Below are 27,526 nucleotides of genomic sequence, written 5' to 3' on the forward strand. Positions count from 1 at the left end.
AAAATAGTTATATTTTTTGTTGAAGAAAATTAATTTTCTACTCTACCAAAAATAGTACGGACCAATAGAATGGATGAAAAATGTGATTTATAAAATAACGAAAAATCAGAAAAAAAATAAACATTTGAAATCTCATATAATCTTTTAAATTCTTGAATTTGATTGGTTAGTGTTAATGTCATATTTGGATTGACATGAATGCATAAGTATTCTTGCTTTCGTAGGAACTAAAAATCAACTTGTCACAAATGTGGAAAAGATAAAGTTGATAAGTAAGACATGATTTCCACAGCTAGTCAAATTGTGATGTGAATAACAGGATTTAACTGTGTGATTTTGAGTCAAACTCGATGACCCATGTTTCATGAGTAGTGATTCAACATGAATCCATCTCTCATGAGAATAAATGGAACACTTGGCACTCATTGGATCTAGGTGATGCTCACAGAGAAAGTTGTAATTAATGCATGATGAAATTGTTAAAAAATATTTGCATTTTTGCTGAGAAAACAGAAATTAATAATAATAATAAAATAATAAAAAATAAAAATAAATTTAAATATAGCAAATTATGGGCATATGGATAGGGTATCCAATTTGTAGAGCCGGACAATTTCAGCCACGGGGGGGTATGTTAGACTAATGGTTAAAGTTGCTATCTGACTCCCATGCTTGGAAGGCATCAGTCATCGCACCATTCGAAGATTGGTACAGGAAGAATGAGTCTTCCATGGGGACCGAGTTCAGTGGCTCGCAATTCATCTCCTCTTTCCACTTCACAATGTCTGTTCAGAAGCAATCCCAATCTATGGAGGAGAGGTTGTGTCGTGTGTTTGCCGATGAGAAACCCGTTCTTGCGCTGCCCCATGGCTGCTCTGGAAACCCAGTCTGCTCAATCTCCTTTCAAGGACGAAAACAAAGGTATGTATATAAAATTTCTCTTGGGCTTTTGTAACGAATTATAAATGCAAAAAATCAGCTTGTGGCAGACACCTCTGTTGCAGATAGGCCGTTTTGGAGAGCGAGCATAGACTTTAAGTGGATTCGGGATAATAAAGAGGTCGTTACTTTGAATGCCCACAACAGAAAATCCAGTGCCAATGTGGAGCTTGTAGTTGCACTATATGACCAGTTTTCCAATCTCCAAACCGTAAGACAAATCTCTCTTACATTATTTATTGCAAAGTTAATGTTGGAGAAGAAAATTGGAGCGTATTACATCAAGATTGCCACTTTAGTAGAGAGCCTTTGATATTGTGGTCTTCCAATATGAAAAACTTATTGTTTAACTATAAAATACAAGAAATGTGGGAAGATAATATATCTAGTAGCGGTTGTGTTTACATGTCTAAAAAACTTATTGTTATTCTCACGCTGTTTAAGATGTATTGTTATGGCAATGAATTGTCTCTAAGATCTATGTTGTTAAACTTTTCTTATTCATTCGGACTTCCATTGTTAGGGACATCTATAAACCATTTGAACTTGTGGACAACGTATCTGTAATATTTAATAACAAATCCCTAGGAGAGCAGGACTTCTCTGAGTCATCTCCTTCATTTAATCTTACCAGCAAATATTGAGTACTAAAGAAACTGCTGGGTAATTCATGTTTCTTTGATATATTAGAAGTCCACAGAGATGCAGCCATGACTGTTATTGATATGCATACGATTACATTGCTAAACGTATTTCTAAATTTTGTAAAGACCAAAAAGTCTTACTATGTCGTTTAACATTCCTAGCAGTCAATCATCTTTTTATTTATTTCCATATATTCTTTACAGCTTTCATCTACTTTAATTTTCTTCCCCCTCTGACAGCTGCTTCAGCTGTCAACCTACTTTTTCGATTTCTATCTGTCATTTACAGCCGTTTCAGCTTGTCAACTACGTTATTTCTAGCTACCTTCACATATAAGTTTTCTATATTTCTATACTTGTACATGAACTAACTATGTAGCTACAACAGGTTTTATCATCATTTCCCAATTCCTATATGAGATTTGGAACATTGTTGGGGAAGCTGATTGAGAGAACTAGTTTACATTTTGGAAGAGTTCCTTTCCAGGCTAACAAGGTGTGTAATGATTTTCCAATTGTAATTGGTGTGGGTCTTGACATCAGGCAAAGCATCTCTGGCAGTAAAAATTGTTGAAAATTGGTAATGTTAGCCTTAGGTTGAGTAATCAAACCTCCTCCTTCAAATAAGAGAGCCCCTACAGCTGGAGCTTGCTCACATTGACAAAATCACAAATGCTGCGTTGAGCTGGAAGATTAGGTTGAAAGGCATTAGCTGTGTGATATTTTTATATATTAATATAATATTATTTGTCTTTAATGTTTGAAATTTTCTTCACGACCCCCCTTTAGAGAAATCTCTGAGCAAATATATGTTCTTGGATTGTATTTATTGTTCTAAAATGCATGATGCAATAGGTTTTTTGAGGTCTTCTGATAAGAGTCAGCCCTAAAAATTGAAATTGTATGACTTTATAGAAGGATATTTTAGAATGTCATTTATTAGGATATGTTAATTACGGGTTCTATTAGGGCTCACACCTAAGAAATATTACAATAATAGATAAGTCGTCTATTATTAGTTAATGGTTATCTTTTGTAAATATCTAATTAGCTTTAATTTGCTTTTGTTTTTTTGCTTTCTCTAGAATAGAATGTTTCTATTCTTTACGATCGTTTTCTAAGGAAACATCGTCTCATTCTTTTGTATAAATTGACCGTCTAGTCTCTGTTAATAACAAGCAAGTATTTACCAATTACTTCCTTAATATGGTATCAGAGCCTAGACTTCAAATTTTTTCAAAATTTTTATAATTTCTTTCGAAATTATCTGCTCAATTTTTTTTTTGAAATTCTTTTTGGAGTCTTTTACGTGCTTTGTAATACCTAGTCATGGCTAGGGTTTCATAGATAAATTTGCAAATTCATTTGAAAAAAAAAGGCATATTTTCTTGGGTGTTTTTTTTCTTCTGAAAATTGCAATCTACAAATCAATGATTTCTTGGGCGTTATTTTTTCTTGGGTGTTTTGGTTTGTGCTGTCCTTGCAAAAACGCCTCTGTTTTGGAACAAATCGGGCATCTTTTTGCCTGCGAAGGTTTTTTTTTTGCCATTTTTTACCTCCATGGCTGCTGATTGTATTTTTTTCGAAACCCTAATTTTTGAGCTCGAAAAAATATTTTGATTTCAAATTCTTGGTGGGTTTTTTGAGAGCTCAACTAGGTTGTCTGTTTTTTTTGGGTACCTCAATTTTCGTGCCTCAATTTTCAAGCTAATCTAGAAAATGACAGCATATTCCTTTTGAGTTTTTTGGCCTCTCTTCTGGGTCCCTCTCTGATTTTTCTGGGTGTTCCATTTTTTGCTTTGAAGAATGTGCCTTCACAGATTTTTATTGAAAAACATGCCATGGCATCTTTGACAAACATTCTACTCGACCATAACTCCAAATTCAATGGTCAAAATTATGGCACCTAGAAGCAGCGGATCAATGCAATTTTTGAATATTGAAACACCGATCAACTTGTTTTGGGTGTTACGAAGCGTCCGACTTCTCCCGGTCTTGATCAAGATACATGGGATTTGAATAATCAAGAGGCAGTGATGCTTCTCAAATTATCCGTGGCTGATGATTGTTGGAAGACTTCCCACCATGTAATGTGGCTTGTTACAAATTGAAACTGCAGTTATTGCATTCCCTATTCTCTCTCAAACAATTGAAACAAATTCTCTTCCAACGGAAAATAGCCTGCTTGCGTATAGAATGGTTGGCAGAATAAGTTCAGTGCTGTCCATCAAACCAAAATTTTCTGCCCATGTTGAAAGCAAGTTACACTGAAATTTGAATCTAGAATGATCTAAAGGCTTCTATCAATAGAACCTCCCAGCTGATGTAAATTGTATCACAGGAATTTATGATTCAATAAGAAGTGCTTCATATTCTTTGTTCTTGTTTATTTTTTTGATATAGCTCTGTATTGTTTCATATTTAAATTTCATCATGGTATCAGAGCGCATCTGATTTCTGGGTAGTGGCTTTTTTGGAGCAAATCTCTAATCTTCTTTATTGCAGGCTGAAAATTGGTTGAGCAACACCAAGTTTGTTCTCTAGACAAGTTTGGTGAGAATTTCATGTTCTTGTTAACTCCGAGGTGCTGAAAGTTCTATTTTTTTCTTCAAAAAGGAGAGAAGTTGATTAATGGATTCTCTTGGTACTCCTCTACTCTCAATTAGATTGAATGGAAAGAATTACTATGATTGGGTTTCACAAATTGAAATGTCTTTAACTTTACAAAACTGTTATGATATTGCCATTGGTAGTGAACAGAAACCAAAAGACTCTGGGAAAGAACAAGATGACTGGGATAGGAGAGACAAGAAGGCAGCAGCCTTGATCAAACTAACACTGAAGAGTATGAAATAAAAGAAGTGGAGTGCAAGTATAGAAGATATTGAAAAATCTATATCAAAATTTAGGTGATGTATGGATTATATTTCTCACCACAGAGCTGTATAATATGAAATTCACAAGCCCACAAGAAATAGTGTCTCCTCTAAGTAAATTAAAGGAAAAGAAAAATGAGTTGGTTTCACTTGGAAAGAACATATATGATAAGGGATTTTGTTCAAATCATATTACAAAGTCTTCCAGGTTCTTATCAATCTTTTATAAGGGGACTAGATATTGCAGACAAACTAAAAGCTATTAAATTTGATGAGTTGTGTGCTAAGTAAATTCAAGAAGAAAAATGTCAAATAAAAGAAAGAGAATCTTCTACAGTTGAGTGTGAATCTCAAGCATTTGTAATGAAAGGTAAACAATATCATTAAAATGTACAAGATAATAAATCAAATGGAAGGAATTGGAAGTATGATGATAAAAATAGCTCATCTAAGAATCCAAATAGAAGCAAGTGGAAATGTCACTATTGTGGTAAACAAGGACATAAAGCTAATGAATGCTACAAAAGGATTAATGATACAAAGTATAAGTCTACAAAATCATTTGATTCTAAGAGAAATGCCTTTTGTGTAGCACTTAAAGCAAATAGTTCTTTTAAAGATGAATGGATAATTCATTCTGGTTGCACACAACATATGTCACATAATCAAGAGCAATTTGAGTTACTAAATGAAAGAGATGGCGAAAATATATATTTGGGAGATAACAGTCCTCTAGAAGTTAAAGGAAGTGGAAATGTTCAAGGGAGTAATGGAATCTTTAAGAATGTGAAGCTTGTCTATCAATTATCAACAAATCTTCTCTCTGTATTTCAAATTGCCAATCAAGGATATAAAATAGAATTTTACAATGATAAATGCTTAGTCAAGGATGTGAACAATAATTATAAAGTGGTTGCAATTGGTAAAGTGGAGAATGGATTATATAAATTTCAAGAATTCATTGAAAATAAAGATGTATGTGCTATTGCCAAGTATGATGATATGAGCAGGTTGTGGCATGAGCATATGGGACACATTAACTATCAAAGCCTCAAGCTTATGGAGAGGCTAAATATGGCGCATGGGCTCCCATAATCTCACCTAAGCAAAAGGTATGTGAAGGATGTGCAATGGGTAAACAACATATAGAAAGTTTCCCACAAGGAAGATCATGGAGGGAAAAAAACCTCTTTACATTTGGTCCATAGTGATGTCATGGGTCCTTTCAAAACACTCTCACTTGGACATGCAAGGTATGTTCTTACATTCATAGATGATTGTACTAGAAAAATTTGGGTGTATTTCTTACAAAGGAAGGATGAAGTGTTCCATAAGTTTGAAGAGTTCAAGGTTCTAACCGAAAAACAAAGTGGGAAATCTCTAAGAATCATAAGAACAGATAGAGGAACTGAATATATGAATAAGGAATTCTTGGGATTTTGAAAACAAAATGGCATAAAAAAAAATTCAACTATTTCCTACTCACCACAACAAAATGGGTTGCAAAAAGAAGAGAATTTGTTTCAACTGTTTGAGAGAGAATAGGGGATGCAATAATTGCAGTTTCAATTTGTAACAAACCACGTTACGTGGTGGGAAGTCTTCCAACACAATATAAATTTCTTCTTCTAAGTCACCATACAAAAAAACACTTTTTACATCCATTTGAAACATTTTCCATCCACACTTTGCAGCTAAAGCTATAATAGTTCGAACGGAAGTCATTTTAACAACAGGGGCAAATGTCTCAGTATAGTCAATACCTTTTTCTTGTGAGAAGCCATAGGCCACTAACCTTGCCTTGTATCTTTCAATTGCTCCGTCTGATGTGAACTTTGTTTTGTAGGTCCATTTGCAGCTGACCACATTCTTTCCCTCTGGAAGTTTTGTTAATTCCCAAGTTCCATTCTTCATCAAGGAGTTGTACTCCTCTTGCATAGCCTCCTCCCATTCATCTTTTCCTTTTGCTTCCAAGAAAAACTCGAAGCATATTGTGTTGGAAGACTTCCGGAAGCCTATATGCATGATGAAATTTAAAATATGAAACAGTACACAGCTATATCAAAAAAATAAATAGAAACAAAGAATATGAAACACTTCTTATTGATTCATAACTCCCTGTGATACAATTTACATCAGCTGGGAGGTTCTATTTATAGAAGCCTTTAGATCATTCTAGATTCAAATTTCAGTGTAACTTGCTTTCAACGTGGGCAGAAAATTTTGGTCTGATGGACAGCACTGAAATTATTCTGCCAACCATTCTATATGTGGGCAGGCTATTTTCCGTTGGAAGAGAATTTGTTTCAACTGTTTGAGAGAGAATAGGGAATGCAATAACTGCAGTTTCAATTTGTAACAAACCACATTATGTGGTGGGAAGTCTTCCAACACTCCCCCCTTAATTTCTGCCAGTAAATATATTGTGTGGGAGAAATTATTACAAGAATAAAGTTAAACATCAACTTCTTTGAGACATAACAAGGTTCGAAATTTGAGAAATTTGACTATAGACAATGATTTGGTAAAGATATTTACAACTTGATCTTCAGTGCCATAGAAGTGTAGCTTGATTACTTCACTCTCCATGAGGTCTCGAACAAAGTGGTGCTGAACTTCAATATGTTTGGATCTTGCATGGTAGACAGGATTCTTTGCAAGCTTGATAGTGCTTTGGTTGTCACAAAATATGGTAGTTGGATGAGCTTGTTGATGACTTGTCTCTTCAAGTATTCTTCTGATCCATAGAGCTTCTTGAGATGCCTTTGATACTGTAGTATATTCGGCTTCTATTGATGATAGTGTCACTGTTGATTGCTTCTTGTTGCTCCAAGAGATTGGTCCGGATCCAAGGTGGAAGATATGTCCTAAAGTTGATTTCCAATGCCAAGCTTGTAAGTGCCTTTGATGTACTTCAAGATCCTCTTAGCAGCCTTCCAATGTTCAAAGTGTGGGTTTGCCATGTACCTGGATACAACACCAATTGCATATGCAATGTTTGGTCTAGTTATTGTGAGATACAAAAGACTACCAACAAGTTGCATATATAGTTTTCCATCCACTTTCTTTTGATCTGAATGAGCACTTAATTTTAAACCTACTTCACATGGTGTATTAGATGGCATGCAATCACTCATATTAAACTTTTTCAATATATCAATAACATATTTGGTTTGGGAAAGCAAGATCCTACTATCTTCTTGCCAAACTTGCATGCCCAAGAAATAGTGCATCAATCCAAGATCAATTATCTCAAAATTTTTCTTAAGCTGTGTCTTGGTGTCATCAATACATTGTCTGGAATCCCCTGTAATGATTAGATCATCCACATATAAAACAATGATAACAATTTCATCTTCAATATGCTTGACATATACATTTGGGTCAGCTTTGCTCTTTTTAAAATCCATTTGTTACAAAGAATTCATTTATTTTGGAGTATTATGCCCTTGGAACCTGTTTAAGGCCATATAGAGATTTCCTCAATCTACATACTATATGTTCGTCACCATCTTTAACAAATCCTGGTGGTTGTTGCATAAAAATTTCTTCTTCTAAGTCACCATGCAAAAAAACACTTTTTACATCCATTTGAAACATTTTCCATCCACACTTTGTAGCTAAAGCTATAATAGTTTGAATGGAAGTCATTTTAGCAACAGGGGCAAATGTCTCAGTATAGTCAATACCTTCTTCTTGTGAGAAGCCATGGGCCACTAACCTTGCCTTGTATCTTTCAATTGCGCCATCTGATGTGAACTTTGTTTTGTAGGTCCATTTGCAGCTGACCACATTCTTTCCTTCTGGAAGTTTTGCTAATTCCCAAGTTCCATTCTTCATCAAGGAGTTGTACTCCTCTTGCATAACCTCCTCCCATTCATTTTTTCCTTTTTCTTCCTCAAATGTGCTTGGAGTTTCAACCTGCATCACCTTAGCCGTAAGAGCATAGTTAGCAACAATCTTGGGGCCTTTATGATAGACCTCTTGAATGCTTCGAGTTTTTCTTTTATTCCTTGTGTCTTCATCATCACTGCTGCTCGAATCTTCATCCTGCACTTCTTTTCCTTTTGTAGGAGATATCATATTTTGCTCTGAAACATTAGTATCAATATGCTCATCTTTTTCAAGCAAAAAAGGAAACTGAGAAAATGTAGAGGAATTAGTATTCTCAAAGCCTTCATCAAACCAGACATTTCTTTTGATTTGAATTTCCTTTGTACTAGGATTATACAGCCTATATCCTTTTGATTCTTCAATATATCCCACCATTATGTACTTCTCACTTTTCCTTTCTAATTTACTTCTCTTTTCATTAGGAATGTGAACATAAGCAGTGCAACCAAAAATACAAAAATGAGACACAGTAGGCTTTCTTTCACTCCAAGCCTCTTCAGGGGTTATTTTCATGACAGCCTTTGTAGGAGTTCTATTTAGAATATAAACTGCTGTATGAATTGCTTCAGCCCAAAAATGTACCTCTATTTTTCTAGGATGGAGCATACACCTAGCCATTTCCATTATAGTCCTATTTTTCCTTTCTGCTACCCCATTTTGTTGTGGTGAGTAGAAAATAGTGGATTCTTTCTTTATGTCATTTTGTTTACAAAATCCCAAAAATTCTTTATTCATGTATTCAGAACCTCTATCTGTTCTTATAATTCTTAGAAATTTCCTACTTTGCTTTTCTGTTAGAACCTTTAACTCTTTAAATTTATGAAACACTTGTTCTTTCTTTTGTAGAAAGTATACCCAAATTCTTCTTGAATAGTCATCTATGAATGTGAGAACATACCTTGCACCTCCAAGTGAGGGTGTTTTGAAAGGACCCATCACATCGCTGTGGACTAAGTGTAAAGGCGTTTTGGCCCTCCATGATTTTCCTTGTGGGAAACTTTCTACATGTTGTTTGCCCATTGCACATCCTTCACATATTGCTTTTGTTGGAGAGATTCTTGGTAGACCATGCACCATCTTCAACTTCTCCAAAAGTTTGAGACTTTGTTAGTTTACATGCCCTATACACTCATGCCACAACCTGGTCACATCATCATACTTTGCAATAGCATGTACATCTTTATTTCTAATAAATTTTTGAAATTTATAAAGCCCATTTTCCACTCTACCGGTAAATTGCAGTCACTTCATAATTTTTAGTCACATCCTTGACCAAGCATTTATCATTGTAAAATTCTACTTTGTATCCTTGATTTGCAATTTGAAAGACAGAGAGAAGATTTGTTGATAGTTGAGGGACAAGCTTCACATTTTGAAACATTCCATTATTTACTTGAACATTTCCACTTCCTTGAACTTCTAGAGGACTATTATCTCCTAGATATATATTTTCACCATTGCTTTCACTTAATAGCTCAAACTGCTCCTTATTATGTGACATATGTTGTGTGCAACCATAATCAATTACCCATTCATCCTTAAAAGAACTATTTTCTTTAAGTGCTCTACACAGAAGGCATTCCTCTTAGAATCAAATGATTTTGTGGACTTATTCTTTTTTGAATCATTAATCCTTTTGTAACATTCATTAGCATTGTGTTCTTGCTTACCACAATAATGACATTTCCACTTACTTCTATTTGGATTCCTATATGAATTATTATTATCTCCATACTTCCAATTCTTTCCATTAGATCAATTATCTTGTGTCCTTTGATGATATTGTTGTCCTTTCATTACAAATGTTTGAGATTCACAATCGACAATAGAGGATTCTCTTTCTTTATTTGACATTTTTCTTCTTGAATTAACTTAGCACACAACTCATTAGATTTAATGCCTTTTAATTTATTAGTGTTGGAGTTGAGGAAAGCCAACTCCGAAGACGCCCAAGATCACCTGCATGCGAGAACCTGTCAAAGAGAAGCCAAGGAGAGGAAGAGCATGGAGCAAGGGTAAAACCCTAAACGGACATGAGAGACAATATGTGCAAACACAATGAAAAATGTATTTACAATATACACAATGCCTTATGAAAATACAAAGAGGGAGCCCGCATATAAAGAGCTCATGGAAGCTTGTAGAACAAGCTAAAAGGTGGTAGAAGATAAGGATGACAACTCAGCACATATCCACAAAAGGTGGAACATGCTAGAAGGGAACAAACTCCCGTGTTGTCATCAACTAACCACTACATGCATTAAATACAAAATATTAAATAAATGCATTTACCTAAGTAAGCTTAAGTAAATAGAATAAATAATTAATAATTAATTATTTACTCTAACACCCCCCCTTAAGTACAACTTAGGGAAATGCCTTAAGCTCACAAAACTAAGATGAATGTAGAATGGGTCTCGGCAACGAGGCCATGTTAGGTACCCATGTACAATGCAATAAAATGCAACCTCTGAAAACGGGGAAAGAGAGAAAACCACGTGGGAAAAACCCTCCCCCAAAAAGAGGTAACCTAGTGAAGAACTAAAGAAGTCTCCAACTAGGGAAATGTCCCCTAAAACAAGAACAAGGAGTGATCATGAAGAGCATCACTGAAGCATGAAGAAGCCGCAAATCTGTCAAAGTGCTGATTTGAAAAACCTCCATGGAAGAAGAAGGCACGAACCGAGCATGTCTATATGGTAGATGATCCATCTCACCGAAATGCATATGTAGCCAGCCACTGCAATCGCCTTGTATATAGGATCAACCACTGAATACATAGTTCACACTATCGAACCATCGAACCATGAATGCATTAGAACAACAACATAACCCCCCTTAATGCAGACGGGGTGTGATGACAGGCAACTGACCAAAGTCTCCTGCAAACGAACCAAGAACGACGAGAGAGGAAAAGAGTTACAGACACCTATAAAGACACGGTCAAACGAACTCTGTATGGGGCTAATGTCGTGGAAGGGACACTCACTTGACAAAGGGAGAAGGCCTAAAACAGCAAACAACTATCCCCCCCATGGTGCTTTATGAAAATAGTGCATGTACAACTGACTCAAAACAACGTTCATGATTTCTGGAATGCAAAAGTGGCACTTTATCTCAGTGTGATACATAAAAGTGCTTCAAAATGATAGCTACAATGATCAAAACTGAAAACAAGCTGCAACAAAAGAAAGTACAGCAAAAAACAAGAGAATCCATGCCATGGAAACAATCTTCGGGCCTAAAACACTCAAAATATCCACCATATAGCAAAAATGCCAAAACTATGATAGAAAGAGCAGAGGCCAAAAATTTAAAAAAAGGACTACATTTCTGAAAAGTACATAGAACCAGCTTTCCAGAAATATAAAGTTTTCAAAAAACAGGCATGGGACGCAAAAGATATACTTGCCGGAGTAAAAAAACACAACTTCAGACTTTGATTGAAAAAACGGGCAATAAAAAAGCATCAAAACCTAAAAATGCCTGCACCAAAGTCTCCGTCTCGGAACCAGCTTTCCGACGCTTCTTTCGGATCGGAAAAATACCTCCGTATGCAAAAGTTATGGCCAAAAAACCACAAGTAGGTCCAAAAATGAACTTGGAGAGGTGCATGCAAGGATGGATGATGCAAGGATGACGTCATGTTGATGTCAGCAAGTCATTGGTTTAAAATTGATGGCCACGTCAGCCGTCAAGCAAAAAAAGAGGGCCACGTGGCTACCACGTGGCAGTGCCACGTGGACGCCACGTGGCGGTACGACAGATGACGTGGCAGGGGCCACGTGGCAAACCTACCATGTGTCAGTCGCTAACGGGTTGCAGAAGCTGCTGACAGTGCAGAAAATCGTCGATGCAGGCGCTGACAGAGCAGGGCCTGCAGACTGTCGACGTGGATTGTGTTGCTGACGCGGGCGGACACCTGTCGAGCGGACGTGAGTGGCGGAGGAGTCGTCCGGAGGCGGAGCAGACAGCGCAGAGGGAGGCGTCGCCCAGCCGTGGCGGCCGATGGGTGGCCCGGCGGTGGCGGCTCTGCAACGGTGGCGCGGCTGCTGCTGGTGGGGCCATGGTGGCGGCTACTGGGTGGCCGCCCGACGGTAGTGCCTGTTTTTATTTTAAATTTTTTTTTTTCGACCCTGCGTCTGTACAGTCAGTACGATAGCGACCTAGAGGCTTCAAAAAATCTCCAAAAATGCCCTGTGTCCAAAATCGAAAAGTTTTATATGACTCCTGACTGCAAATGGCCTTCCGAATCCAATGGTGATGTCTGTTTGGGCCCAAAGTGCTCCTAAAATTTGCTGATCCCCTGATTTGAAGAAAAAATGCACAAACAAACTAGAGTTTGTGACTCCAAATCACAGCTTCAAAATTTCTTCAACCAAGCAGCAGCAGGAAGGCTCTGATACCATGTTGGAGTTGAGGAAAGCCAACTCCGAAGACGCCCAAGATCACCTGCATGCGAGAACCTGTCAAAGAGAAGCCAAGGAGAAGAAGAGCATGGAGCAAAGGTAAAACCCTAAATGGACATGAGAGACAATATGTGCAAACACAATGAAAAATGTATTTACAATATACACAATGCCTTATGAAAATACAAAGAAGGAGCCCGCTTATAAAGAGCTCATGGAAGCTTGTAGAACAAGCTAGAAGGTGGTAAAAGATAAGGATGACAACTGAGCACATATCCACAAAAGGTGGAACATGCTAGAAGGGAACAGACTCCTGTGTTGTCATCAACTAACCACTACATGCATTAAATACAAAATATTAAATAAATGCATTTATCTAAGTAAGCTTAAGTAAATAGAATAAATAATTAATAATTAATTATTTACTTTAACAATTAGTAGTATCAAATCCCCTTATAAAAGATTGATAAAAGCCTGGAAGGCTTTGTAAAATTATATGCACAAAATCCTTATCATCTATGCTCTTTCCAAGAGAAACCAATTTATTTTTCTTTTCCTTTAATTTACTTAAATGAGTCACTACTTCCTGTGAGCCTTTTAATTATAGATTATATAGCTCTGTGGTGAGAGATATAATCCATACATCACATGAATTTTGATACAAACTTTTAAGAATCTTCCATACTTGCACTCCACTTCTTTCATTTCGAACTTCTGGAAAAACTTCTTCTGAAAGTGTCAACTTTATCAAAGCTGCTGCCTTTTTGTCTCTCCTATCCCAATCATCACGTTCTTTTCCAAAACTTGCTAGTCTCTGCTCACTACCATTAGCAATATCATAACAGTTTTGTAGAGTTAGACATTTCAATTTGTGAAACCCAATCATAGTAATTCTTTCCATTCAATCTAATTGAGGGTAGAGGAGTACCAAGAGAATCCATTAATCAACTTCTCTTCTTTTTGGAAAAAAAAAAAAAGAACTTTCAGCACCTCAAAGTTAACAAGAACATGAAATTCTCACCAAACTTGTGTAGAGAACAGACTTAGTGTTGCTCAACCAATTTTCAGCTTGCAACAAAGAACATTAGAGATTTGCTCCAAGAAAAAGCCATTGCCTAGAAATCAGATCTGCTCTGATACCATGATGAAATTTAAAATATGAAATAGTATATAGCTATATAATCCTAATACAAGGGAGATTCATGTTAAGAGAAACGTTTGGTTTGATGAAGATATTGAAAGTAATAAATCTCCCATATTTTCTCATTTTCCAATTTTGCTTGAAGAAGATTATATTTATTGGCACTAATACAATCCTATATAATTCTAATACAAGGGAGATTCATGTTAAAAGAAATGTTTGGTTTGATGAAGATATTGAAAGTAATAAATCTACCATATTTTCTCATTTTCCAATTTTGCTTGAAGAAGATAAATCTATTGGCACTAATGATTCAGATCAAAATATGACATATAGAGTCAAAAGGGTATAGGCTATATAATCCTAATACAATAGTCAAAAGGTTATAGGCTTCAAAAGGTTAATTCATTAAGAGTCAAAAGGTTATGGGCTATATAATCCTAATACAAGGGAGATTCATGTTTAAAGAAATGTTTGGTTTGATGAAGATATTGAAAGTAATAAATCTCCCATATTTTCTCATTTTCCAATTTTGCTTGAAGAAGATAAATCTATTGGCACTAATGATTCAGATCAAAATATGACATCTCTTCCAGAAGGAGCAGACATACAGGTTGAAGAGTCAAGTAGCAGTGATGATGAGGACACAAGGAAGACTCGAAGCATTCAAGAAGTCTATCAAGACAACCCTAAGATCTTTGCTAACTATGCTCTTATGGCTAAAGTGATGCAGATTGATACTTCAAGCACATTTGAGGACGCTAAAGGAAAAGATGAATGGAAAGAAGCTATGCAATAAGAGTACAACTCCTTGATGAAGAATGATACCTGGAAATTGACAACACTTCCAAAGGAAAGAATTTAGTTAGTTGCAAATGGACCTACAAAACAAAGTTCACATCAGATGGAGCCATTGAGAGATACAAGGCAAGGTTAGTGGCTTGTGGTTTCTCACAAGAAGAAGGTATTGACTACACTGAGACATTTGCTTCAGTTGCTAAAATGACTTCAATTCGTACCATTATTTCTTTGGCTGCAAAGTGTGGATGGAAAAATGTTTCAAATGGATTTAAAAGGTGCTTTTTTGTATGGTGACTTAAAAGAAGAGATTTACGTGCAACAACCCCTAGGATTTGTTAAAGATGGTGAAAAACATCTAGTATGTAGATTGAGAAAATCACTATATGGTCTTAAACAGGCTCCAAGGATGTGGTACTACAAAATAAACGAATTCTTTGTAATAGATGGATTCGAAAGAAGCAAAGCTGATCGAGATGTATATGTAAAGCATATTGATGATGGAATTTTTATTATTGTCTTGTATGTGGATGATCTAATCATTACAGGAGATTCCACACAATGTATGGAGAACACCAAGAAACAACTCAAGCAAACTTTTGAGATAACTGATCTAGGATTAATGCACTATTTCTTGGGTATGCAAGTTTGGCAAGAAGAAGGAAGAATCATGCTTTCTCAAACTAAGTATGCTCTTGATGTATTGAAAAAGTTCAATATGAGTGATTGTAAATCAGCCAATACACCATGTGAAGTAGGATTAAAATTAAGCACTCATTCTACTCAAAAGAAGGTGGATGAAAAATTGTATAAGCAGCTTGTTGGTAGTCTCTTATATCTTACCATAACTAGACTAGATATTGCATATGCTGTTGGTGTTGTATCTGTTAAATTTTAGGATCTCTGCAAATGTAATAACATTGCCATTGTTATTGATGTGTTCCAATTGCAGATTTGCTTCTCATATAAATATGAGAAGGAGGAGACATGTCTCATAAAGAGACATGTCTCTATAGTTAATCATCATTGGTTAGTATATTTAATATAACTAACCATATATATATAAAAAATATAATATGTAATATATATATTATATATATAATAATATGTATGTATAAATAATATATAGCTAATGATGATTTACCATTTATAATGAATCTCATGATTATATCAATCTGACTGAACTACAATTTAACATAATGTGCTATCGGCAATTTGATTACATACAAACTCATTACATTATGTAGATTCTTAATATAATTTTAAGTATATATGTATATGTATAATATTATATATAATAATAATAATAAGACATATATATAATTTTAATGAATTAGTTATGTAACATTAACTTGAGGATTCAATTTCACACAAGCTAACTTCTTAACACTCCCTCTTTAGCAAGGGAAATTGAAACAAGTTTAACTTACACAATAAGGTGTAATCATCATTATGTTTTAAACTAAGAGAGAGAAAAAAAGAAAAAGAAAATAAAATAATGGATTTTCATGGTGTCCGACTATCGCCCAAAAGACCCGTGAAGGTTATCAATGTGTCCGGCAAAATCCGGTCCAAAGAACAAAGATAACACCAAATTCAACCATTGTTTGAAGACAGATCAACTAAAATAAAGTCGTCACTTTATAATAGGATCAGAACACACGAAAGGTCGTCACCTTTCACAAGAAAAGTCATCACTTTTCACAAAACAAGCTTGCAAGAAAATTATATATATATTCATGAATATGATGCAACAAAATGATGCAAGTGCACCGACTAAATGATGCAAGTGTACCTCCATGTCAATTAAATGATATAACTCATCCTTGTGCTAAGTGCACCAGTATCATCCTTAGGATACATATCACAAGGTCATATGACATTAGGTCATGGAACATTCTCTACAAAAGTAGATTTATCACTGTATGCATATAATCATCAACCATATGATGTTAGTCAATAAGTGCATAAGAAACAACAAACATTAATCATGTCAAGTTTACCTCTAAAGTGATATGGTCTACTCCCTTTGAATAAAATATTAATCTTTTTAACCTTCAGGTGATAAGTCAATACTTCGTCATGATGTACATAGAGGTAGGCCCATCAAAATCATGAAGACACACCCATATATTTCTAGACTCCCTCTGATTATAAATCTTTTGAGCTTCAACGTTGCTTTAGAAGAAATGTTAGACTCCCCCTTAATAAAGAAGGATACTCATAATCGCAATCATCATGGATATTTGTTTCAAGATCCTCACATTATCCAACTCGATCATCATAAGACTAATGAATTCTAGATCACAACTTCTTTGGAGCTACTTCATAAGATTGAGTCTACACAATATTTGGTAGCATATGTAAAGTATCGACCTTCTTTTCTTGCAAGAACATCCTCAGATATGAAGGAAAAAAAGAAAAGGTCAAAGCAAATTAACTCTTATAGTACATATAAATTTATAACCAAGAAAGAGAGAGACTATAGTGAATAGATACTGAAATACTCAAGAGTAAGAATTACTTATCTTTCTATGACAATCCATAAATGTCAATTTCAAGTGGGAATTTGAACATTGTTTATTATATTTACCCCCCACAATGTGAAATTCCAACTCTTGAACAATTTTACATACTTAGTACCCAGTGTATGATCATGCAAGTTATCTAAGGAAATTTTTTTCATTTTCTTATGATGTTCACAAAGTATATACCCATTAAAATCATTTTATTACTCATAAGAACTTTTGAACTCCCTTTGAATATCATTATTAGAGCTCCTTATCCATGATTGCTTTTGAAGAAGTGTCAAACTCCCTCTAAGTCTTGATATCATTCCTGCAGTTACATTCTCAGAGGAAAAGATCAAGGAAGATAACTAATATAGTATAAAAATAAAAAATTACAAAGAGACTATACTGAGTAGATAAATGTAATACTTAAGAATAATAAATACTTATCTATACATCAACAACCTTGATATTAATGAATCCAGCAAAGGCTCGTAAAAAAACAATGCCTCCCATGGAAATGAAACATTGGTTCAGGTAATTATCGAGTGCTCCATAATGTAAATTTCTACTTATTTGGGTGTATGAATTTCGGGGGCATGATTTATACTTCTCAGACTGCATAACATGTTATATTGTGTTACATACTTAACATTGAGTCTTTGGGTATGTATATTCGACCATTCAACTACACTCCATTTTGATTTATTCACTTTCATGACTAGATGCATATTGCTTACAATCAGTTTTAATGCAACTTATAAATATCTCCATTGTGTATCTTAGGATGGCACATTTGGGTTGTACCAAAATGTGTCATAAGAGAGAGACTAATCATATGAATCAATTATTTCTTATTATAGAAGATACTTGAGATTCCAACATTATTAAATCATTTCTATATTAACAATGATTTGGTCAACTTATCTATTTGATGAGATACATTATGTGGATGTTTTGTCAATCACTATCTCCAAATATATATATGTATATTCGAGTGGTGCTATGCAGATTTTCTGCCACCAATGAGGAATTTATTTATTTTCTTGCTTATGCTCAGTGATGAATTCAGTCACACCAAACAAGTCTTCCATCTTAACATACGATTTGAATTTTTTCCTTGTCTTAATAACTGAGATAGCAATTTATTATGTTTGTATTCTGAAATGATAATATCCCTTTTTAAGAAATATGTCAACCAATCCACTGCCTTTATTAATATTGATTTGTATATTGGTCACTGAGTATCTTGAATCTGATAATGATGACCTTATGAAACTTATATTATGTACGCCAAGGAGTGGAATATATCGATAGGTAACTGTTTTTGATATGAGTAATTATTCTTGCAACTATAGCATTTCATAGTATCATCATATTACATTGTATAGGTTCAATAAAGATTAAGATGGCATGACTGATGGAATGCAAAATGACTTTGTATATAATTTTTGTACATATGAGTTATTCATATTTATTACTTTAATATATATATTCTAACTAATAATGTGAAGTAAAAACTACATAATTAAGCCATTTACCTAATAAAAATAATAAGAATAACTTTTCTAATCAATAAAATATATTAAAATTTATAGCACATACCTCTTTAATACTTAGCTCCTATAATTTCGGGTTTCTTAATCTCCTCTTATTCAATGGCTATAAAATATATTTTATTCTCTTTTTATTCTCCCCATGAAGGTCCACATAAGATACCCTTGTTTAATTTTGAGAATGACTTTTGAATTAAATATTGAAATGGCCCTTAACGTTAGTTGAGTATGCCTTGAATCTTTTATTTGAGTTTTTTTAATCCTCCTTTTTTAAGCAGGCTCTTATGGTCTTGTCACAATTTATTGTGTTCATGATAATTCTTATTCTCATCCCGTCATGTCCAAACCACTTTGTTGGAGTTTGGTGATCAAAATATGAGTGATGCCTTCCTTCACGAATCTGTTGTGATATTATTCTGCCTTTAACTGCACCTTGACTGGACACCTGAGGTATATGTTGGAAGGATTTGTTTGATTATTCTTCTTATCCTCCAATGCTTGTTACACTTTTATTTGTCTTTGAATCTTTATCCTTCCAATGTCTTATTTGTATCCACGGTGTCTATCCCCGTGCCTCTATGTTTTTATCTATGCTCATCTGCAAGGCATCGACTCAGATCTCCTAATCGATTTTTATATTATAAATCTAAACTTTTCGCCAATGTTGAGGAATGATTGCTGCAGATTATTTTAAATACTACTGCCAACTACATTGGATTGAAACTTTGTAAATCATTTTCATTGAATTATTTGTCTGTATTGCATTATTTGTCCAAAATGAAAATCTTTCTCTTAACATATATATTCTCGAGCTTCCCACTGTCGAATTGAGATTCCTGTAATCTATGTTGCCACAGTTGCTTTAAGGACTTTGAATACAGATCAGTATCTGAATTGTGACTGGGAAAATGATGCATCCTTTTGATTAACACTCCATACATTTGTGATTGCATCACTTCATACAAACTATCATAGGTACTTCAGAATGAAGTCAAATTAAATCACCATTGTTTTCTACTTCCAAGTGCTCATTATAACTGTTCTGATTTTAATATTTTGCATCTGATTTAGATGCTTAGTTCACTTTTTCTTTATTACATTTGCAGTTGGCTCTAATACTATGTTAAATTTTAGGATCTCTGCAAATGTAATAACATTGCCATTGTTATTGATGTGTTCCAATTGCAGATTTGCTTCTCATATAAATATGAGGAGGAGACATGTCTCTATAGTTAATCATCATTGGTTAGTATATTTAATATAACTAACCCTATATATATATATATATAAAATATAATATGTAATATATATATTATATATATAATAATATGTATGTACAAAGAATATATAGCTAATGATGATTTACCATTTATAATGAATCTCATGATTATATCAATTTGACTGAACTACAATTTAACATAATGTGCTATCGGCAATTTGATTACATACAAACTGATTACATTATGTAGATTCTTAATATAATCTAAGTATATATGTATATGCATAATATTATATATATTATAATAATAATAATAATAAGACATATATATATATATATATATATATATATATATATATATATGTATATATATATATATATATGTATATATATAAAATATTATATGTATATATATATATACAATTAATGAATCAGTTATGTAACATTAACTTGAGGATTCAATTTCACACAAGCTAACTTGTTAACAGTATCCAGGTACATGGCAAATCCACATTATGATCACTGGAAAGCTGCTAAGAGGATTTTGAGGTACCTCAAAGGTACTTCCAAGCTTGGCATTGAGTACAAATATGAAGGAGAACCTACTTTAGTAGGTTATACATATTCTGATTATGCAGGAGATATTGATGACAGAAAATCAACTTCAGGATACATCTTTCATCTTGGATGTGGACCAATTTCTTGGAGCAGCAAGAAGCAATCAATAGTGTCACTTTCATCAACAGAGGTAGAATATATTGGCGCATCAAAGGCATCTCAAGAAGCTCTATGGATTAGAAGACTACTTCAAGAGACACATCATCAACAAGCTCATCCAACCACCATATTCCGTGACAACCAAAGCACCATCAAGCTCGCAAAGAATCCTGTATACCATGCCAGGACCAAACATATTGAAGTTCATCATCACTTCGTTCGTGACTTAATGGACAATGAAGTAGTGGACCTACACTTCTGTGGCACTGCAGATCAAATTGCAGATATATTTTACCAAAGCATTATTTATTGTCAAAATTTCTCAAGTTTAGAACTTTGCTATATCTCAAAGAGGTTGATGTTTGAATTCACTCTTGTAATAATTTCTCCCACTTAAAGATGCATTAGTGGTAGAAATTAAGGGAAGGTGTTGGAATAATTCCACTATTTAATAAGTAATTATCGCTGTTTGTTACAACTAAGCAGCAGGTTGCTATTGACATCTTCCAGTCCATTAATTGGTGACTGAGTAAACTTGCAATTTTGTCATCTTTACCTTCTCCACACATGAAGTTAGTTAAGATTTTCTTGGTTCTAGAAAATGTAAAAGTCTCTATATATAGAGAGGTAATTGCAGTGCAATAATCAATCAATAAACAATATCTTTCTCCTTGAATATGTTCTGTACTACTGTTCTTTTCTCTTAAGTTTATTTATGTTTTATGAGTTTTTCTTTTATTCCTATGCAAGAAGAGTGCAACTCCTTGATGAAGAATGGAACTTGGGAATTAGCAACACTTCCAGAAGGAAAGAATGTGGTCAGCTGCAAATGGATCTACAAAACAAAGTTCACATCAGATGGAGCAATTGAAAGATACAAGGCAAGGTTAGTGGCCCGTGGCTTCTCACAAGAAGAAGATATTGACTATACTGAGACATTTGCCCCTGTTGCTAAAATGACTTCCATTCAAACTATTATAGCTTTAGCTGCAAAGTGTGGATGGAAAATGTTTCAAATGGATGTAAAAAGTGCTTTTTTGTATGGTGACTTAGAAGAAGAAATTTATATGCAACAACCACCAGGATTTGCTAAAGATGGTGAAGAACATCTAGTATGTAGATTGAGGAAATCTCTATATGGCCTTAAACAGGGTCCAAGGGCATGGTACTCCAAAACAAATGAATTCTTTGTAACAAATGAATTTAAAAAGAGCAAAGCTGACCCAGATGTATATGTCAAGCATATTGAAGATGAAATTGTTATCAATGTTTTAAATGTGGATGATCTAATCATTACAGGGGATTCCAGATAATGTATTGATGACACCAAGACACAACTTAAGAAATTTTTTGAGATAACTGATCTTGGATTGATGCACTATTTCTTGGGCATGCAAGTTTGGCAAGAAGATAGTAGGATCTTGCTTTCCCAAACCAAATATGCTATTGATGTATTGAAAAAGTTTAATATGAGTGATTGTAAGCCATCTAATACACCATGTGAAGTAGGTTTAAAATTAAGTGCTCATTCAGAGCAAAAGAAAGTGGATGGAAAACTATATAGGCAACTTGTTGGTAGTCTTTTGTATCTCACAATAACTAGACCAGACATTGCATATGCAATTTGTGTTGTATCTAGGTACATGGCAAACCCACACTTTCGACATTGGAAGGCTGCTAAGAGGATCTTGAAGTACATCAAAGGCACTTACAAGCTTGGCATTGAGTACCAACATGGAGGAGACCCTACTTTAGTAGGCTATATAGATTCTGATTATGCAGGTGATATTGATGATAGGAAATCAACGTCAGGATATATCCTCCACCTTGGATCCAGACCAAGCTCTTGGAGCAGCAAGAAACAATCAACAATGACACTATCATCAATAGAAGCTGAATATATTGCAGCATCAAAGGCATCTCAAGAAGCTCTATGGATCAAAAGACTACTTGAAGAGACATGTCATCAACAAGCTCATCCAACTACCATATTCTGTGACAACCAAAGCACTATCAAGCTTGCAAAGAATCCTGTCTACCATGCGATATCCAAACATATTGAAGTTCACCACCACTTTGTTCGAGACCTCATGGAGAGTGAAGTAATCAAGCTACACTTCTGTGGCACTGAAGATCAAGTTGCAGATATCTTTACCAAATCATTGTCTACAGTGAAATTTCTCAAATTTCGAACCTTGTTATGTCTCAAAGAAGTTGATGTTTAACTTTTCTTGTAATAACTTCTCCCACACAATATCTTTACTGGCAGAAATTAGGGGGGAGTGTTGGAAGACTTCGCACCACGTAATGTGGTTTGTTACAAATTAAAGCTGTAGTTATTGCATTCCCTATTCTCTCTCAAATAGTTGAAACAATCTCTCTTCCAACAGAAAATAGCCTGCCCACGTATAGAATGGTTGGCAGAATAATTTCAGTGCTGTCCATAAAACCAAAATTTTCTGCCCACGTTGAAAGCAAGTTACACTGAAATTTGAATCTAGAATGATCTAAAGGCTTCTATAAATAGAACCTCCTAGTTGATGTAAATTGTATCACAGGGATTTATGATTCATTAAGAAGTGCTTCGTATTCTTTGTTCCTGTTTATTTTTTTGATATAGCTGCGTACTGTTTCATAATTTAAATTTTATCAATGATCAACTTTCTTAGATTCCATCCGGCAAGATAGTTGCTGAGATCTGGATACATCTCAAAGGTCTTCATGAGACTTCTGATAAAAGTAGAGCCTTCTTTTTGAAAAATACTCTATTTTCTATTGTCATGGATGAGTGCACCTCGCTCTAAGCACACCTGAATTAGAATCATGAAATCCGTGATCAGTTACTTGCCATTGGTTGCAAGATGGAGGAAGAGGATATTGTACCAAAATCCTATGAGCATTTTATTGAGACTCTCAGCATCACATCTTCTAGTGTTGATTTGAAGTTCATTGCTCCTTGCACACTGCTGCTTCAGCAAGATCGGTGGAAACAATAGTTCGGTAGCAGCTCCAGTTCCACCTCCATAGAGCAAGCCTTTGCTGCGAAATCCTTTCAAAAGGATAAAAACAAGTTTCAACAGCCATCTTAGCAGAAGTCTTTTGCTCCAGCATCAGATGGTTCTCGAAAGAAGAACATTCAATGCAACTGCTACCACAAGTTTGGACACATGAAGGTTGAATGTCGAAAATGCTTAGCTGTACAGTCTAAGCAATCAAGTTCGCAGCCCAAAGCAAACAGTGCAGATCATACTGAGCAGGTGAAATCTGCCTTTTACGCCTTCATGTCTAAAAGACATGCAGATCATGTTCATGTGAAGTCGTTTGCTTGGTACATTGATTCAGGTGCCTCTCGTCATTTTACTCACCGCAGACACTGGTTTACTGACTACTAGCCTTATGTAGACTCTATTATTTTTGGTGGCGGAGAAAAGTACATGGTTGTCAATAAAGGAAACATTCAGATTTAGTTTGTTGGGAGGAATCTCATATTCCTTGATGTGTACTACGTTCTAGGGATGGAACTAAATCTACTCTCAATCAGTCAGTTGCTGCGACATTGTCCACACTTGGCAGTCACCTTCAGTTCACATCAGTGGACAATCACTGATCGGGCGACTAAGTCTACTGTTGCAATAGGTCTTGAGGATCATGGTCTTTTCAAACTTACTAATTTTGGTGATTCTCAGGACTTAGCTATGGCTGCTCGGCAGTCTTCTGTCAGCACACTTTGGCATCAACAATATGGGCACTTAAATGTGCATTATCTCTCACAGCTTGCTCGGGATGAGCTTGTTCTTGGATTACTAGAGATTCAGACTCAACAGCTTGGAGTTTGTGACGCATGTTAGGCTGGGAAGCAACATCGCACACCTTTCACCAATGGTGATTCTTGGCGAGCTTCTCAAGTACTTCAACTTATTCATGCTGCTATTTGCAGCCCTATGGCCACTCCTGTTCTTGGGTCCAGGTATTTTCTGTTGTTTGTTGATGATTTTAGTAGAAAAATGTGGGTGTATTTCCTTAAAAAGAAATCAAAAGTTTAAACCTTTAGTTGAAAAAGAGTTTGGGAAATCTATTATTACTCTTAGATCAGACAATGGGGGGGAATTTTGTTCTAATGTTTTCTCTAGCTTCTTGGATACACATGGCGTCAAACGCTAGTTAACCACACCCCACACGCCACAACAAAATAGTGTAGTTGAATGTCGGAACAAGACAATCATTGAGATGGCTCGATCCATACTTGAACATAGACATGTTTTGAAGCAGTGTTGGGCAAAAGTAGTTAACACTGTAGTTTATTTGTTGAACTGGTCACCCATAGTGGTGGTCAAAGGTAAAACTCCGGAAGAGGCCTGGTCAGGTCGCAAGCCTAGAATCAGTCACTTGAAGGTTTTTGGCTTCCTTACTTTTGTTTTGATCCCTGATGCTTCATGCACCAAGTTGGATGCCAAGAGTTAGAAACTCATGCTTGCTGGATATAACAATCTTCACAAAGTCTACCACCTGATCAATGTTGAGACATCTCGTCTCATCTACAGTCGTGATGTAGTCTTTGATGAGTAGCGAGGACCTTTGATGCCTGTTTCTCCTGTTCTTGATCTAGCAGACCAACCTATGCAGGCTCATGGTTTGGGAGTTCGGCTTCCATTCGGTCCACTTGATGGGAGAGCTCCAGTAGCTCCTGCAGCTCCAGTTATACCAATGATACCTATATAGACACCTTCGGCTTCTCCTGCAGGATCACCTCGCTTTGTAGATGGTTCACCTGACTTTGATCCAGATTCTTCTGATGAGGATCCTGCTGATCAAGCATCTCCTAGTACTAATGTTGGTCATTCTCCTATCCGGCCTAAGTGGTGGGCTAAGGCACTTGTTGATCTTCATGATAATGAGCTCATTGATGGGAGAACTGCTTGGAAAAAGAGCAAAACTACAGATTTTATTAACTTTGCTCTCATGGCCAACATTCATAGTGTGTTTGAACCTCCAACATATTCTGAGGCTAAAGAAATTCCAGAGTGGGAACAGGCCATGACATCTGAACACCAGAGCTTGTTGAAGAACAACACTTGAGTCCTTTCTGATCTTCCACCAGGGAAGAAACCCATTGGTTGCAAATAGGTCTACAAAATCAAATACAAATCGGATGGTACTTTGGATAAGTACAAAGCTTGTTTAGTGGCGAAGGGCTTTTCTCAACGTTAGGGCATTGATTACGAGGAGACCTTTGCTCCTACTGCAAAGATGAGCACCATCAGATTAGTCCTAGCACGGAAACACAGTTTGGTTGGAAGGTCCATCAGATGGACGTCAAGAGTGCTTTCCTGAAAGGTGATCTCCATGATGCAACCTCTTGGTTTCAAGGTTGCTGGTAAAAGACCATCAGGTTCTCAGATTAGTAAAAGCTCTCTATGGTTTGAAGTAGGTTTCTCGGGCATGGTACATAAAAATTGATAAGTACCTCAGTGATCAAGGCTTCAAGAGGAGTTCTTCAGATTCAAATTTGTACATCAAGATTACTGACAATGACATCATCCTTCTAGTTATTTATGTGGATGATCTGATCATCATTGGCAGTTCGGCATCTTTGATTTAGGGAATCAAATAGAATTTATGCTAGTCTTTTGATATGACTGACCTTGGGCTCATGCATTATTGCCTAGGTGTTGAAGTTTGGCAACAGTCTTTTGGTATATTCATCTCTCAGTCCAAATATGCTAGGGCCTTGTTAGACAAATTCCGTATGCAAGATTACAAACCTGCATCTACACCTATGGAGAAAGGTCTCAAGTTGACAGCAAAGTCTGATTGTCCTTCCGTTGATGATACTACATACAGGCAACTAGTAGACAACCTCATCTACCTCTCTACTACTAGCCCTGATATCAGCTTCGTAGTCAACTATATTTCACACTTTATGACAACTCCTAAGGCTAATCATTGGATGGCAGCAAAGCGTGTGCTTTGTTATGTGAAGGGCACTTCAGATTATGAACTTCTGTACTCTCGAAGTTCAAATCCTAAACTTAGTGGGTTCACAGATTCAGATTGGGTAGGCTTTGTTGATGATAAAAAGTCAACATCTCGATATGTGTTCAGTTTGGGATCCAATGCAATCACATGGACTAGTAAGAAGTAGCAGGCAGTTTCTCTCTCTTCTACAGAGGCCGAATACATAGGGATTGTTAAGGCAGGATGTGAAGCTGTTTGGCTTCGTCGGATGCTTGGGGGTATGTAGATGTCACTAGCAGGACCGACTACCTTGTTTGTTGATAACGAAGGCGTTATCAAGTTAGTACAAAATCCAGTCTTCCATGAATGAACCAAGCATGTGGATGTTCATTGTCATTACATACAACAATTGGTTGAAGACGAGACTATAGATTTGCAGTATGTTCCTACCACAGATTAGACTGTAGACATTCTCACCAAGCCTCTTGGTTCTGATAAGTTTGTCAAATTCAGAGGACAATTTGGTGTTGTGGATAGATTAACCATTAAGGGAGGGTATTACAATAATAGATAAGTCGTTAACTAGAAATGGATCATCCAATGATTGTTTTATTTTGAATTCAACGGCCTTTAAGTTTATATATATTACTTGAATTGATTTTAATTCTAATAAATAAATATTTAAAAGATATAAAATTAAATGGATAATTATAATACATTTTTATTTAATATATATTTTTAACATATGTTTACTATGATGAATATAAAAAGTAAAATTAGTTTTTAATGTTTATGATTTTATATGTAAACTTTTAAATATATCTAATAACGAATTATATTGTCGAATAATTAATCACGAATTTTGTCG

General features: G+C 35.4%; 1 protein-coding gene across 2 annotated transcripts in view; it reads left to right on the forward strand.

Annotated features, from left to right (window-relative positions):
- The first annotated feature begins 599 nt into the window (after positions 1–599).
- Positions 600–27,526, forward strand: part of LOC149535065 (serine--tRNA ligase, chloroplastic/mitochondrial-like) — a 92,021-nt gene continuing 65,094 nt past the window's right edge. The window contains exons 1-2 of one of the 2 annotated variants that reach the window (XM_089804729.1): positions 600–921; positions 990–1,150. In XM_089804729.1, coding sequence (XP_089660855.1) covers positions 669–921; positions 990–1,150 — 414 coding nt within the window. In that variant the 5' untranslated portion in view covers positions 600–668. The remainder of the gene's footprint in view (positions 922–989; positions 1,151–27,526) is intronic. The other variant, XM_089804730.1, reaches the window with a different exon arrangement.

Source organism: Cupressus sempervirens, chromosome 10, assembly GCF_028749045.1.
Source record: "Cupressus sempervirens isolate cs-2001-9-10 chromosome 10, ASM2874904v1, whole genome shotgun sequence".
Lineage (NCBI taxonomy): Eukaryota > Viridiplantae > Streptophyta > Pinopsida > Cupressales > Cupressaceae > Cupressus > Cupressus sempervirens.